We start from the raw sequence: 16,093 nt of genomic DNA on the forward strand, positions 1-16,093 counted from the left end.
GGAAGGTTTTAACATTTAAAACAGCAAATACGTGAGTTGGTAAAGAGTTTTTGTTTTGTTTTGTTTTGTTTTAAGATATTACCTAGATCAGTGGTTTCTCAACTCCTTTGTTTTCTCAGTTCCATTAGTTAAAAAAAAAAAAAAGAAAACAAAAGAAAGGAACATTTGGGGCAGGCATTTGGTTGTCACAGGTTGGTACCCCATATCAGAGTACCTGGATTTGAGTTCCAGGCTCCTCTGCTTCTGCTAATGCACTCACGTACTTGGGTCCCTGCCACACGTATGGGATACCCAGATGGAGTTCTGGGCTCCTGGCTTCAGCCTGGCCCAGCCCTGGCTATTGCAGCCATTTGAGGGAGCGAACCAGTGGATGGAAAGCTCTTTTCTCTCTTCTCTATCTTCTCTCTCTGTCTCCCTTTCCCTTTCAAATAAAATGAAAATGAATAGATATTTTAAAAAGAAATGTTCAGTCCTGTATATGCTTATTTATAAATTGCCTATACTGTTGCCTTATTTATATATAAAACATAGACTAATCAGACATTTTAAAATGATGAAGTAAATATTAGTAGAAGAGATGATACTTTGTCGTGTCCCAGTGGGGTCTTGTGAACCTTGTGGTATAGTTACTCCTCTTTGGAGTTACTTGATCTAGAATTCTGGATCACGGACGGTGGAGGCCAGCCCAGGTCTATTTGTTTAACAGATTATCTAGATAAGAGTGATTTAGGTGTACACCAAAATTTGAGATTCACTGATTTACAACGTTCTCATTTTTTACAGTTACTTATGAAATGAAGGCAAAGAGTTGTGATGATAAGCAAATAAGCCAGCCAAGTGTATTTATTTGTTTGAAAAGCAAACTGACAGCACGCGTGCACGTGCACTTCTATCTGCTGAATCTCTCCCCAAATGACCACAGTGGCTGGGGCAGAGCCAGGCCAAAGTCAGGAGTCCACAAATCCATCTGAGTCTCCCCTGTGTGTGGCAGGGATCCAAGTACTTGGGCCATCATCTGCTGCTTTCACAGGAATGTTAGCAGGGAGCTGGATTGGAAGTGGAGCATCTAGGACTCAAATCGGCACTCACAGGATGCTGGCAACAAGCAGCAACTTACCCCCCTGTGCCATAGTGCTGGCCCTAGCCATCCAGATCTGGAGATCAGGTGGAAAGGGTCTTTCTCTCTTTCTCTTTCTCTTTCTCTTTCTCTTTCTCTTTCTCTTTCTCTTTCTCTTTCTCTTTCTCTTTCTCTTTCTCTTTCTCTTTCTCTCTTTCTCTTTCTCTTTCTCTTTCTCTCTTTCTCTCTTTCTCTCTTTCTCTCTTTCTCTTTCTTTTCTCTCTTCTCTCTTTCTCTTCTCTCTTCTCTCTTCTCTCTTTCTCTTCTCCCTCCCTCCCTCCCTCCCTCCCTCCCTTCCTTCCTTCCTTTCTTTTTCTTCTTTTTTAAGATTTATTTAATCATTTGAAAGATAGAGTTACAGAGGGAGGGAGGGAGGGATCGATCGATCATCCATCCCCAGGATACTCCGTAAGTGACTGTGATAGCTGAGGCTGGGTCATTCCAGTGCTGGAAGCCTGGAATGCCATCAAGGTCTCCCACATGGGTGGCAACGGCCCAAGCACTTGGACTGTCTTCTACTGCTTTCCCAAGTACATTAGCAGGAATTGGATCAGAAGTGGGACAGCTGGTACTAGAACCAGCGCCCATATGAGATGCCTACTTCACAGGTGGCAGCTATAATCCAGTGCACCACAGTGTTGGCCCTAGGTATCTTTATCTTCAAAATGATTAAAACATCCCCAAAAGACCATCATGGTCATGATCTATCCTACTCTTAGATATTTAATTTTCCAAACTGTGCCTTCATTGTGATCTTTCTGAAATATAGATCTAATTACATTGTTTCTCCAGAATCTGGTAAGTTGTTCTTGCATATAGGATAACATATGAAATCCCTAATGTGATATACAAAGTTTTCATGATTTTGACTCCTGCTAACCTTTTTAAAATTACGTATTTATTTGAAAGACATAGACACACACACGTACACACACAAACACAAAGGTGGGGGCGGGGGTGAAGGTTTTCTATCTTCTGGTTCACTTCATAAATGCCTGCAACAGGCAGGTCTGGGCTAGGCCAAAGCTAGAAGCCAGGAATCCAATCTGGATTTCCCATGTTAGTGATAGGGAACCAAGCCCTTGAACCCTCACCTGGTTTCTCTTGGGATATGAATTAGCAGGAAGCCATGCTGGAAGCAGAGCTGAGAATCGAACCCAGGGACTCCTGATATGGGATGTGGGCATCCTAAGTAGTGTGTCAGTCACTATACTGCTGCTCCCTTCTCCTAGCTTTTTAGCTTCATAGCTTTTTTATGCACCTTCACCATCTCTGCTCCTCCAGAAAACCTTTTGCAAAGCCAAAGCAAACTCCTCAGCTTCAACCGCAATAAGTGATTTGTAGTCCACTGTAAACCTTTTCCTTTTTCAGTTGTTTTGTCTGTATTTTCTTTTTTGGTTTATCTTACTGGAAAACTTCTACAGATTGTTTAATATTCAGCTCTGATATTTCTTTCCAATCTCTGTGAACAACTGGTATTTTTTTCTTCACATTATTTTATAGCATTTATTGAATTGTAATTATTTTCTTATAAATCTTTCTTTTGATAAGCTGGGTTCACCAAGGGTAAAGATAGTACGTTTCTTTTTTTTTTTTTTTTTTAAAGATTTATTTATTTATTTGAAAGGCAGAGTTACACAGAGAAGGAGAGGCAGAGAGAGAGAGGTCTTCCATCTGCTGGTTCACTCCCCAATTGGCCACCACAGCCAGAGCTGTGCTGATCCCAAGCCAGGAGCCGGGAGCCAGAACCCTCCTCCGGGTCTCCCATGCAGGTGCAGGGGCCTAAATACTTGGGCCATCTTGTACTGCCTTCACAGGCCACAGCAGAGAGCCGGACCGGAACTGCAACAGCCCGGACACGTACCAGCTCCCACATGGGATGCGGGTGCTGCAGGTGTCAGTTACCCGCTATGCCACAGCACCAGCCCCTAGATGGTAAGTGAAGCTGTAAGTTTTGGGGCTGGCATAGTAGGCTAAGCCTCCACCTGTTGCACTGGCATCCCACATGGGCACTTGTTCAAGTCCCAGCTGCTCCACTTCCAATCCAGCTCTCTGCTGTGGCCTCAGAAAGCAGTGGAAGATGGTCCATGTGCTTGGGCCCCTTCACCCACATGGGTCGGTTCCTGGCTCCTGACTTCAGATCAGCTCAGCTCTAGCCATTGCAGCCATCTGGGAGTGAACTAGCAGATGGAAGATTTTTCTCTCTGTATCTCCCTTTCTGTGTGTAACCCTACCTTTCAAATAAATAAATAAATAAATAAAATATTTTTTAAAATATGTAAGTTTGTGAGGTTGAATGGTCTTTGTTTAGTGCCAGATCATAGTATCTGGCATACTGTAAGCACTCAGTAACTTCTGGGTAGGCTTTAAATAAGCTATAAATGAAAAAGTGAATAAGTTATAAAATCTCAAAAGTAAGTCAGATTTTCAGAAAATATGCCTGTTTCCTGAAATCTTGAGTACACAATGGCATTGTTAATGCCAGGACACAATAAGCTTATCTGTATATTTTCATGTAATACCTGATTTCACTTATAGTGTAAGAAGATCTTGAACAGTTTTTATTGTGAGTCTTAATATTGATATTTAAATGTGAATATCTGGAAGAAAATGAGAAAACCTCCTTAACTTGGTTTTGGTGATGACTTTTTTGGTTAGGACACCAAAAACATAGGGAAAACAAAAATAAAGAACCATGTATCTGATTAGGAGTTAATATCCAAAATATATAAGGAACTCAACAACTCAATCTAAGAAAAGGTGCAATTAAAAACTGAGCAAAAACCCTGAATAGACCTTTCTGCAAAGAAGACATACAAATGTTATGTATGTAGGTTATGCTTGATATCACTAATCATCAGGGAAATGTAAATCAACACCACAATGAAATACCAGCTCACATCTGTTAGAATGGCTGCCCTCCCCCAAAAGATAAGAAATTGGCAAATATTAGCAAGTGGAACAAAGAAATCCTTGAACACTGTTGTTGGGAATGTGAATTGGTATAGCTACTTAAGAAAATGGTAACAAGGTTCCTAGAGAAATTTAAAGTTCAATTGCCATATGACTCCACAATCTCTCTTCTGGGTATATACCCAAAGGAAACGAAATTACCACTTTGTAAAGATGTTGGCACTCCCACATTTATTGCAACACTATTCACAATAGCCAAGATAAGGAAACAACCAAAGTGTCCATCATGGAAGCATGGATAAAGAAATAATAAGGTGTACAAACACAGAGAGATGTTATTAATCCTTAGAAGGAGATCCTACTAATTCCAACAACATGGATGAACCTAGAGGACACTATGCTGAGTGAGTAAAATAAGTCAGAGACGGAAAGAAAAACATTGCATGGTTTCATTTAAATGTGGAGTCTTAAAAAAAAATTGAGTGCATAGAAATAGTAAAACTGTAGTTGGAAGTGGAATAGAAAGATGAAGATCAAAGGGTAGATAGTTGTGGGTAAGTAGGATGAGTTAATCTAATCTAAGAAATCTAACATGCAGTGAGACGATAGTAGTTGATAATGTTTTATACTGATAATTTGCCAAGAGAGTAGATTTTTGGTACTCTTAAAAAGTAAGTAAATGGCTTGTTGAATATGTTAATTTGCTTCACTGTAGTAATCACTTCACTTTGTATATTAAATATATCAGCGTATCATATTGTATACCTTAATTATCTGCAATTAAAATTAAGAATTTGGAAAAATAAATGAATGAGAAGATCTGGAATAATAGCCAAATGACTATTAAACTTCAGAATTTGTTTTTCAGCATTAATTGAGATGCCACTTTTTACTCTTTCCATAGGGTGTTTGTGAATCGAAGTTTAGCCATGGAAAAAATAAAGTGTTTCGGTTTTGATATGGATTACACCCTTGCTGGTGAGTAGCAATTTCTGATTGCTGAAGAACTGCCGCTTTGGGTATATGACTCTGTGGGCCTACGGTAGTAAAAAGTTGACTTAATGATGTGTTTGGCAGCCAGAAGCTCTTAGTGTCAGGCTGCTTTCATTGAGATTTATGAATGTTAAAATTATCAGATATCTTTGAGATTTGGTTCATGGGTTTGTACAGATAAGTGGAAAACAAGTACCAATAGGTTATTTTATTTTAGAGACCATTGTAAGAAACAATATGATAAAACTCATTAAAGTGTTTATCTGAACATTTTTGGATTTTATTCTATTCAGCTGTTCTTCAGGGTGAAATTTTATATTTCTCATTCTGCCACAAGGTAAACTTTTATCCCTTAAAATTTTAATATGTTAATTTTAACACAAATTGAAATAGAAATTATTGTAAAGGCTTTTTGAAAACTAGAGCTATTAACTTTGTTCAGTATTACATAGCCCCAAACACTAGTGCTGCACTGTTTATCCCTTCCTGACTTAGCTGATTAAAACAATCAATTAATTAGTCAGTAGTTATAGCAGTTCTTCAGAAATTAAGTGGAATATTTGCAGTTTGGTGCAGATATCATTTAGTTTAAGAAATAGCAGGGATAAGAGATCAAATTGAGTACATGTGCATTGTGTTTTCACATATGTGGAGTGTAAGTGACACTCAGAAAATAATTTTCAGAAATTGTTTCTGAAAGATTTGGCATTAGATACATAAACACCTTAAAATGTATAAATATTCACCTATCTTTAGGAGCCATTTATATAATAGTATTGGAAAACCAACTTTCATCTCCAGTTAGATTTCAATTTGGTGTTCACGTTAAGCTACAAATATAAATGAATAATCTAAATCTAAAAAAAAAAAATGGACACATGCAGGTACTTACCACCTAGATGTGGCCATGCTATTTTAACAAATAATTATTTAAAATATACACAGACAAGCCTTGATTAAAATTTTTCTTTTTCTTACATATTCTATCATTTATTTTTCTATTGCCCTAAAATTGTTTTTACAGCATTTTGATTTTCATATTTTCCTAATTAGATAATGACATTTGAGTACTTGTCTGAAAGTAGGGGAAAGCACTGTACTTTCTTAATGTAGATCTTGCTTTTCAAATGGGGAGAAAATTCTGCATTCTTCTTTCAAGAATTCTGGCAATCTAGGAAAAGGAATGACAATATAATTTGGAATTAAAAGAGATATTATCCAAAGCAGAAACAGAAATAAATGGAGTTAGAAAGTTGACAGCCTGTTTTTCCTTGGTTATTAAGACAGTCTCATGACACTGAAATAATTCACTCCAGTAAGTATTTATTGAGAATTTTTAATGTATTTGGCACTTGTTGTTACTGAGCATTAAGATAATTATCTTTTCCTACAGAATGATGAAAAAAAATGGACTCATTAAAAAATAACTGAACCTTTTTAATGATACCTTAAGATTTTTTTTTCTTTTATTTGCTATTTTTGGAAATGGCCACTTAAAAGTCAATGTTTTCTCTTTGTCTAGATGCTAATATACTTCATATATATCATATATAATAGAAACTATTAATATTTATTAAGTGTTTATTATATGCCAGACCCTTCTCTAAATGCTTTCCATAGATGATCTCATTTAGTACATATATTTTCTCTTTCACATCTGTTATAACATTTACAAATCCCTATGAGATAGATACTGTTATTATTTCTATTTTACAGATTATGCTGAGGCATTGGACAGTTCATCCAAGGACATTTAGCTATGATATAGCTGAACCAAGATCCAAACCTAACCGTGTGTGTGTGTGTGTGTGTATAGTGTTCAGATTATTATTTTCAGTAATGATAATTTATAGAGAGATATAATTTAAAAGTAGTAAGCTCCCCTGAACCTCCAGCAAACCAAGACTTAAGTACTCCAAAGGACAAAGCCCCTTAAAGTAGTTTGCTTTCATGATTATATATATATCATTCCAATAATTCTGTGTTGTGGAAAAACACTGTTATAGTATTGTCTTCATGTCACAAAGCACATAAAAAACCAAGTTTATTGACTTTATACTCTCACCTGTTTTCCAGAATAGTAGTCATTGAATTAGCTGTGAATAAACTTTGGGTTGTGTAAAAAAGACAGCCATTAAACTTATTGGAAGAATGTGCCATGAAATACAGGGACAAGAATAGAAGTGTCTTTCTTTTAAACTTTGAGTATTTGCCATAAATATCCTAGAGTAAGTGTGATAAGTTTTTGGAAAGGTTCTGTAGTCTTTATGACTCATTTTCTGAGGCATTTTCTAGGCAATTCCCATACCTTGGTATGTCTTTCACTCAGAGTAATTTCTATGTTAATTGTAGCGTTTGTTTACGCTTCTTTTCATTAGCCCTGGAGTTTCTGAAAGCAACTCAAATGAGCTTCCTTTTTCACATTTATAGCCTATGTTTAACATAAAAACTGGCATATAATAGGTACCTGGTAAATATTTATTGATTAGAAATTTGGGTTTATAAAGTATTTATTTTAAAATGTTTATTTAAAAAAAGCATCCACTAGTTCATTCCTCAGATGTCCACCGTGGTCCCATGCCTCTCAAGGTGCACATTAGGAGGAAGCTGGAATTGGGAGTGGAGCCAGGACTTGAACCCAGGCTTTTCAATTATGTGATATGGTTGCCCCAACCATAACCTTAGCCACTAGGCCAAACACCCATCCCGTGGATGCATTAAGTTCTAGTGTATCGGATTAAGAATCATTTGAACTTCAATTTGCCTGTTATAAAACACTAATTACTCAAGTGAAATACTTCTAAATATGTACATATTTTTAAAAATTTAATAAACCTTTTGAGAAATAAGTTATATACAATAAAACATGCACTCTAAGTATAGTGACTGAGTTTGACAAAATGTATACATCTGTAAAACCACTGTCGCAATCAAGATGTAGACTGCATCATTCCAAACTGTTCCTTCAATACTTCTATGAAGTCATTTCTCTATACTCTTTGCCCTAGGGCTTTTTGTCACTATAGATTAATTTTTCCATCTAGACTTTCATATGAATGGAGTCATTCCATTGTGTACTCTTGTATCTGGCATCTTCTGCTCAGCATAATGCTTTTGTGAGTCCTTCATGTTCTTGCATCTGTCAATAAGTAATTCTTTCTTGCCTTTTTAACCCCTAAGATTTAAAAAATGACTTGACTTGAAATAATTTTGGAATTACAAAGGAGCTACAAAAATGATCTTTTTTCCTTTTTTAATGATAACATCTTGCTTGACCTTAGTAATAAGACCACTAAAAGCTAGGAAATAAACTGTAGTACAATGCTATTAATTTATTAATTCTACCATAGACTTTGTTCTGTTTTTTTTTTTTGATGAGTTTTTCCACTAATGTCTTTTTTCCAGTCCAGAATCTCACATTGTCATACCATTTTAGCCTGCTGCAAGTTGTGATAGTTCCTAAATATTTACTTGTCTTTCACTGCTTTGATACTTTTAAAGAATACTGATCTTAAGTATTTTGTGGAATATTCTACAATTTGAATTCATCTTATGTTTTCTCATGAATAGATTGAAATATTATGCTTACTTGAGGGAGAATAACATAGAGGTAATTCACCCTGCTGCGAGCATGGTAGTAGTGGATATATCATATTAGTGGGTATATCATATTAGTAGGTGTTATTACTTATGGTTAGCAGTCAACATTATGAAATTATCCTGTTTCTTTTTAAACTCTCCCACCCTAGCCTTCAAGCTGTATTCCATTTTAAGGGCATGCCATAATTTGTTTATTCATTTACCTGTTGGTGGAAATTGTTTCCAATTTGGGGCTGTCATGAATAAAACTGCCATGAACATTGGTGTTCTACTCTCTCTTTTTTTTTTTAGATGTACATTTTTGTTTTTATTAGGTAATTACCTGGGAGTAAAATGTCAGGTTATATGTTTATCTTAAAAGAAACAATCAAATGGTTTTTCAAAGTGTTAATACCATTTAAATTCCAACCGGCAATCCATGAGAATTCCCTTATCAATACTTGATATTGTCAGTTCTTTTATTTTCAGCCATTCTAGTGAATATGTAGTATTATCTCATGGTGATTTTACTTTGCATTTCCCACATAACTAGTAATGTTGAAAATCTTCATATATATTCTGGCTAAAAAAAATAGTACCTGTTCAAATGCCTATTTTTAAATTGGGTAATTTGTCTCTTTATTGTTGATTTATAGGAATTCTTACTATATTTTACATACTGGTCTTTGATAAATATATGTAGGGGCTCTTCAGAAAGTTTATGGAAAATGAAATTGAAAGAAAAGTTTATGTTGGTACTCAAAATTTTGGAAATCCATGCGTAGAGGGGGTCTTCAAAAAACTTGATAGAAAATATGTATTATGGCCTGGATAAGCAGTAGAAGACAGCCCAAGTCTTCGGGCCCCTGCATCCACATAGGAGACCCGGAAAAAGCTCCTGGCTCCTGGCTTCGGATTGATGCAGCTTCGTCTGTGGCAGCCATCTGGGGAGTGAAGCCAGCAGTGCATTTGTATAAAGATTTATTTTATTTATTTGAAAGACAGAATTAGAGAGAGAGGTAGAGACAGAGGTGTTCCATTCACTAGTTCACTCCCTAAATGGCCACAATGGCCAGAGCTGAGCTAGTCTGAAGCTAGGAGTCAGGAACTTCATCCAGGTCTCCCACATGGGTGCAGGTACCCAAGGATTTGGGCCATCATCCGAGGCTTTCCCAGGCCATCAGCAGAGAGCTGGATCGGAAGTGCAGCAGCTGGGACTCCAACTAGTGTCCCAGTGGGATGCTGGTGCTGCAGGCCAGGACTTCAACCCACTGCCCTATAGCGCCAGCCCCCAGCTATGCATTTTTAAAATGATTTTATTACTTTGTTTATAAGATTTCTATGACAGATCAGCATATTCATATGAAACAAAAACGAGTAATGCAAAAGCTTGTTTATCAACACAGTTTCTCCTGATTGCCTTGAGCCTAGATCAGTATTAATCTCTAATCTAATACCTATAAAATGCCAGTTTTGGTATTTAGCTGCCTATCTTCATAATACTGTAGATTAACACACTTTACTTTTACTTTATTTTTTTTTTACACTTTACTTTATTTCTCTAGTGGGATTTTGAACATTAATTATACTTCAACTAATTTGTCTGCTAAGTACAGACGAGTTTATGTATAGAATTAAGTGTTTAGAATCTAAATTATAGCGAACCATATATATTAGCTTTGCACTGGCTTAAGGTAGACTATGCTTTATATAACAAAAAGGTAACTGTCAGGCTATATATAATTCCTCTCTTACCCCAAATAACTTTAGCAACATTCTTTGCAAATGGTCATTTGCACTTTGGATTCTGTGCAGGTTTATGTTTTTCTTTTCCCTTTTTTGAGGCTACTTTTTCTTACCTTTGTTTTAAAAGTATTTATTTTATTAATTTGAAGTGAGAGGCTCAGAAGAAGCTCCTGGTTTCTGGCTTTGGCCTGGCCCAGCTACGGCCGTTGTGGCAATTTAGGGGGGTTAACCAGCAGATGGAAGATCCCTCTCTGTCTGCCTTTCAAATAAATAAACAAATCTTTAAAAAAAAGAAAAGCAGAGTTATATAGAGAGGGAGAGACAGAGATCTTGCATCTACTGGTTCACCGCCAAAATGGCCAAAATGATCAGGGCTGGGCCAGGTTTAAGCCAGGAACTTTTTGGGGGTCTCCTGCTGCTTTCCCAAGCACATTAGCAGGGAGCTGGATTGGAAGTGCAGCAGTCATACTTGACCCCTACACCCTAATGGGATGCCAGCATTGTAAGCAGTGGCTTAACCCATTAGGCCACCACGCCAGCCACAGTGAGGCTTCTTTTTCTCTTTTATAATTTATTTCATTTATTTATTTGAAAGGCAGAGTTAGAGAAAGAGAGGTCTTTCCTGTGCTTGTTCATTCCCCAAAGGCTGCAATGGCTGGGGCTGGGCTAGGCTGAAGCCAGGGCTTCATCTGTGTCTCCCGTATGGGTGCAGGAGCCCAAGCACATGGGCCAGCCTCTGCTGCTTTTTCAGGCACATTAGCAGGGAGCTGGATCAGAAGTAGAGCATCTAGGGCACGAACTGGTGCCCGTATGGGGTGCTGTCATTGCAGGTGTGTTCTGTTAGCATAACGTTGTTATTTCCAGAAACCTATTAGTGAGGTTTCAAATGAGAAGTTATTTTCCGAGTAAATGTGTGACTTAGAATACTTACTATCATTTCCTCATGATTTCAGATCACCATGTGACAGAATGCTATTCTGCAAATTATACTTTCCTTAAGAAACAAAATGCTAGCCAACAGCTGGTAAATGAGAATAATCTGGATGTAAAAAGGGACTTAAGAAAGCCAGAACAAACCTCCTTCTGTTTTGGCCTAGCCCTATCTATCTATCTATCTATCTATCTATTTTAGATTTTATTTATTTATTTGAGAGGTTTGTTCACTCCCCAAGTGGCCACAATGGCCAGAGATGCGCTGATCTGAAGCCAGGAGCCAGGTGCTTCTTCTTGGTCTCCCATGCAGGTGGCAGGGGCCCAAGCACTTGGGCCATCTTCTACAGCAGAGAGCTGGATTGGAAGAGGAGCAGCTGGGACTAGAACCGGCGCCCACATGGGATGCCAGTGCCAAAGGAGGTAGATTAACCTAATGCGCCATGGTGCCGACCCCAGGCCTAGCCTTATTTTTAACCTTACCTTAGAGGCTATGTGTTAGGAAGAAAAAAATTTCAGAGTATGACAGAGGTATGGTAGGCACAAACCATTAATATAAGGTATAAGTGAAATATTGTATGTAATAACATATATTATTATCAATATATAATATAAATATGATTAATAAAATTTAAAAAGTTCTTTTCCTACTGAGTTTGAGATTAAGGGGAAAACCTAAGGAATAAGGACAAAAATACATTATAAATTTTACGTGTAGTCTTCTATACTGTGAAAAACTTGGAATCTAGGCAGATGGCAGTGGAATAATTAAATACTCTTTTGTTTGAGTTTTTAAAAGTGTTGCAGATGGTCATGAACTTAACAGAAAGCTGTTTTCTTTTATGAACAACTTTTAATGACAGTGTTTCCATGGAAATAAAACAGTATTTCCATGAAAGGTTCTTTTTTTCTTTCTTTTCTTCTCTCTCTCTCTCTCTTTTTTTTTTTTTTTTTTTTTTTTTTTTTTTTTTTTTTTTTTAAGATTTGTTTGTTTATTTGAAAGGCACAGAGAGAGAGGGAGAGACAGGGTTCTTCCATCCACTGACTCACTCCCCAAATGACTGCAGTGGCAAGAGCTGGGCAATCAGGAGCCAGGAGCTTCTTTCGGGTCTCCCATGTGGGTGCAGGGGCCCAAGGACTTGAGCCATCTTCCACTGCTTTTGCAGACCATCAGCAGGGATGCTGGATCAGAAGTGGAGCATCTGGGACTCTAACTGACATCCATAAGGGATGCTGGTGCCACAGGTGGAGGATTACCCTACTGTGCCACAGCGCTGGCCCTCAAGATTCACTATCTTTACCATCTTGAGGAGACCAGAAATTTAGCATTAGCTTCCTACCCCTTGTTCTGTGCTTTGCAGTAAACTATTACTTTTTTTCAGCACCCCAGAGTCATTTATTGACTTGCTGTGTGTCAGGCAGAGAACCCATTTGGGGTTTCCGTAGCAACTCCTCCAACCGATATTGGGGGTGTTCAGTAGCAATGTCTTAAAGGTTCCACATTGCCACTCTAAGGACAAAGTTTCCAACACATGAATCCTCGGGAGACAAGCCACATCTAAACCATAGCAAGAAGTATGATTGGTCAAAGAAAAAATGACCTCATGATATTAACTGAGAGGAACTGGCAGGATCAGTTTGTTCAGATTCTTGTCTCCCTTCTGTCTTCAGATACAAGGATGTTCCTTTCCTTCTGATAGAGGGAGATACCTCTCAAATGAGGGTCTTAGGACATGGGTTATGAGGTGGTCAGAAAAATACTTCCTAGATTTTATGACTTGTGTCAGGAGATGAGGTTGAGGGGAATGGGGAGTAAGAATAAACTTTCTACTTCTGTTTTCTCAAATGCCAGAGTACCATATTTTGGGCTAATGTGTCCTGGACCTCATCAATAACTAGTAGTTCACTTAGTAAAACTCATCGCTAGAATTTAAACTTGGGTCAGTTTCCGTTTCTCATGCCATTTCCACCTTTCAGAGAAAGAAATTATCCTGTAACCATCTATATGAGGTATCAGCAAGAAAAAAAAAAAAACCTCATCTACAAAAAAAGACTGGTGCTTTATTTTTTTTTCTCTCAAAAATAGAAATCCTGCCTAGGACAGAAACGCATCTTTTCTTGCGTTTGAATTATAACCTTCACCTGTAGAATATTTATACAATTTTTTCACTTAATTTTCAGAAATAATCTCAAAGGAGTGAAGCCTCATGCTTACTTATATAAATACTTTATTCCAAGTGATGTTAGAATTCTAAAATGTATACAACCTTTTCAACTGAAAAATACATTTTAGATCTTTCCCTTTTGAATGTTTATCTTATCCCATCCCCCATAGGCCATGTTATTAGCCACAGGGGATGAAATGCAATGACCCCCAATGTAAGCACGTTGTATCAACAAGCTGTTAAGAGCGCTAGAGAAGGAATTAAGAGAAACTAGCCTTTGGTGTTAGTAAGTCAGAAGATTGTTCTGCTGCTAGTAAAAGCATCTCAGGATCTTTGATCACTAGCCTTTAATACATAGTAAATGCACTCTAATCTTGTTTTATTGTAACTGGAATGCACTTGACTCACTTGACATTTAAATAACATTTTTTGCATGATATGTTTACTTGGACTGGAGTCCAGGGCATGTATCATGTTTCTGTCAGCAATAGTATATCCTCACCAAAGTTACCAGCGTTAGAGCATTTATACAGGGCTGAGAAAAACAATCTAACATAAGAAATACTATCCAGTTTTGACATGTGCTGTCATTGTAGATATCTCAAGTCAGTGCACTGGAGCACTTCTCTCCCTCTCCTTTTTTGGTAGTAAATTTTCACAACATAAAGTTTATCCATACTTAGTGTACATTTCAGTGGCATTGAGTCTATTTAGTGTTGTGCAAGGGTCACCACTATGTATTTCCAAAGGTTTTCATCATCCCACACAGAAAGTCACTACATATTGAGCAATAACTTCCCCATTTCTTCCTGCCTGTAGTCCCTTGTAATCTCTAGTCTACTTTAAGTCTTTATGAATTTATTTATTTATTTTTTAAATTTTTTTGACAGGCAGAGCGGACAGTGAGAGAGGTAGAGACAGAGACAGAGAGAAAGGTCTTCCTTTACCGTTGGTTCACCCTCCAATGGCCACTGCAAACGGCGCGCTGAGGCCGGCACACCGCGGCCGGCACACCGCGTTGATTTGAAGCCAGGAGCCAGGTGCTTCTCCTGGTCTCCCATGTGGGTGTAGGGCCCAAGCACTTGGGCCATCCTCCACTGCACTCCCGGGCCACAGCAGAGAGCTGGACTGGAAGAGGAGCAACCAGGACAGAATCCGGCGCCCCGACCGGGACTAGAACCCAGTGTGCCGGCGCTGCAAGGCGGAGGATTAACCTAGTGAGCTGCGGCGCCAGCCGTTTTTTATTTTATTTTTTTAAAAGATTTATTTATTTATTCGAAAGTCAGAGTTACACAGAGAGAGAAAGAGGGAGAGGTCTTCCATCTCCTGGTTCACTCTCCAGATGGCCACAATGGCTGGAGCTGTGCCAATCTGAAACCAGGAGCCAGGAGCTTCATCAGGGTCTCCCGTGTGGGTGCCGCAGCCTCGGCATGCAGGCCATCTTCCCGTGCTTTCCCAGGCCATAGCAGAGAGCTTGATGGGAAGTGTAGCAGCCGGGTCTCGAACTGGCACCCACGTGGGATGCTGGTGCTTCAGGCCAGTACGTTAACCCGTTGCGCCACAGCTCTGGCCTCAGTCTCTATGAATTTACCTATTCTGGATATTTCATAGAAGTGGAATCAGAAACATTTGTTTTTATATTTGGTTTATTTCTCTTTAAAAATATATTTAGGGGGCCAGTGCTGTGGCATAGCGGGAAAAGCTGCCGCCTGCAGTGCCGGCATCCCATATGGGCGCCTCTTAAAAGTCCCGGCTGCTCCACTTCTGATCCAGCTCTCTGCTATGGCCTGGGAAAGCAGTAGAAGATGGCCCAAGTCCTAGGGCCCCTGCACCTGCGTGGGAGAGCTGGAAGAAGCTCCTGGCTCTGAAGTCCTGCTCTGGATCGGCACAGCTCCAACTGTTGCGGTCATCTGGGGAGTGAACCAGTGGAAGGAAGACCTCTCTCTGCCTCTTCTCTCTCTGTGTAGCTCTGACTTTCAAATAAATAAATAAATCTTAAAAATAAAATTTTCTTCAGTATTTTTTTTCTTCAGTATTTTTTTATTACTTATTTGAAAGGTAGAGCAACAAAGAGAGTGGGAGAAACAGATCTTCCTTCCACTGGTTCAACTCACAAATGGCCACAACAGACAGGGCTGAGTCAGGCCGAAGCCAGGAGCCAGGAACTTGAAACTCTGTCCTGTCTCCCGCATGGGTGTCAGGTACCCATGTGTTTGGGCCATCTTCCACTGCCTTCCAGGTGTATTAGTAGGAAGTTGGATCAGAAGTGGAGTTAAGACTTGAATGGGCACTCTGATAGGGGATGTCAGTTTTACAAGCGGCAGCTTAACTCGTTGTACTGCCACTCCAGCCCCAGCACAGTGTTTTTTTTTTTTTTTTTTTTTTTTTTAAGATTTATTTATTTTTACTTGAAAGTCAGAGTTACACAGAGGGGGAGGAGAGGCAGAGAAAGAGAGGTCTTCCATCTGCTGGTTCACTCCCCAATTGGCCGCAATGGCTAGAGCTGCGCTGATCCAAATCCAGGAGCCAGGAGCTTCTTCCGGGTCTCCCATGCAGGTGCACAGGCCCAAGGACTTGGGCTATCCTCTACTGCTTTCTCAGACCATAGCAGAGAACTGAATAGGAAGTGGAGCAGCTGGGACTGGAACTG

The 16,093-nt window shown here is 38.8% G+C and overlaps 1 protein-coding gene across 30 annotated transcripts in view; it reads left to right on the forward strand.

Moving 5' to 3' along the window:
- Positions 1–16,093, forward strand: part of NT5C2 (5'-nucleotidase, cytosolic II) — a 178,688-nt gene that overhangs the window by 134,674 nt on the left and 27,921 nt on the right. For all 30 annotated transcript variants that reach the window (XR_011382289.1, XR_011382290.1, XR_011382294.1 and 27 more), the window contains one exon: positions 4,935–5,008. Coding sequence is in view for 17 of the 30 variants with exons in the window: in XM_070057279.1 (XP_069913380.1) it covers positions 4,935–5,008 (74 nt within the window). In the remaining 13 variants the exon portion in view is untranslated. The remainder of the gene's footprint in view (positions 1–4,934; positions 5,009–16,093) is intronic.

Source organism: Oryctolagus cuniculus, chromosome 15 (assembly GCF_964237555.1).
Source record: "Oryctolagus cuniculus chromosome 15, mOryCun1.1, whole genome shotgun sequence".
Lineage (NCBI taxonomy): Eukaryota > Metazoa > Chordata > Mammalia > Lagomorpha > Leporidae > Oryctolagus > Oryctolagus cuniculus.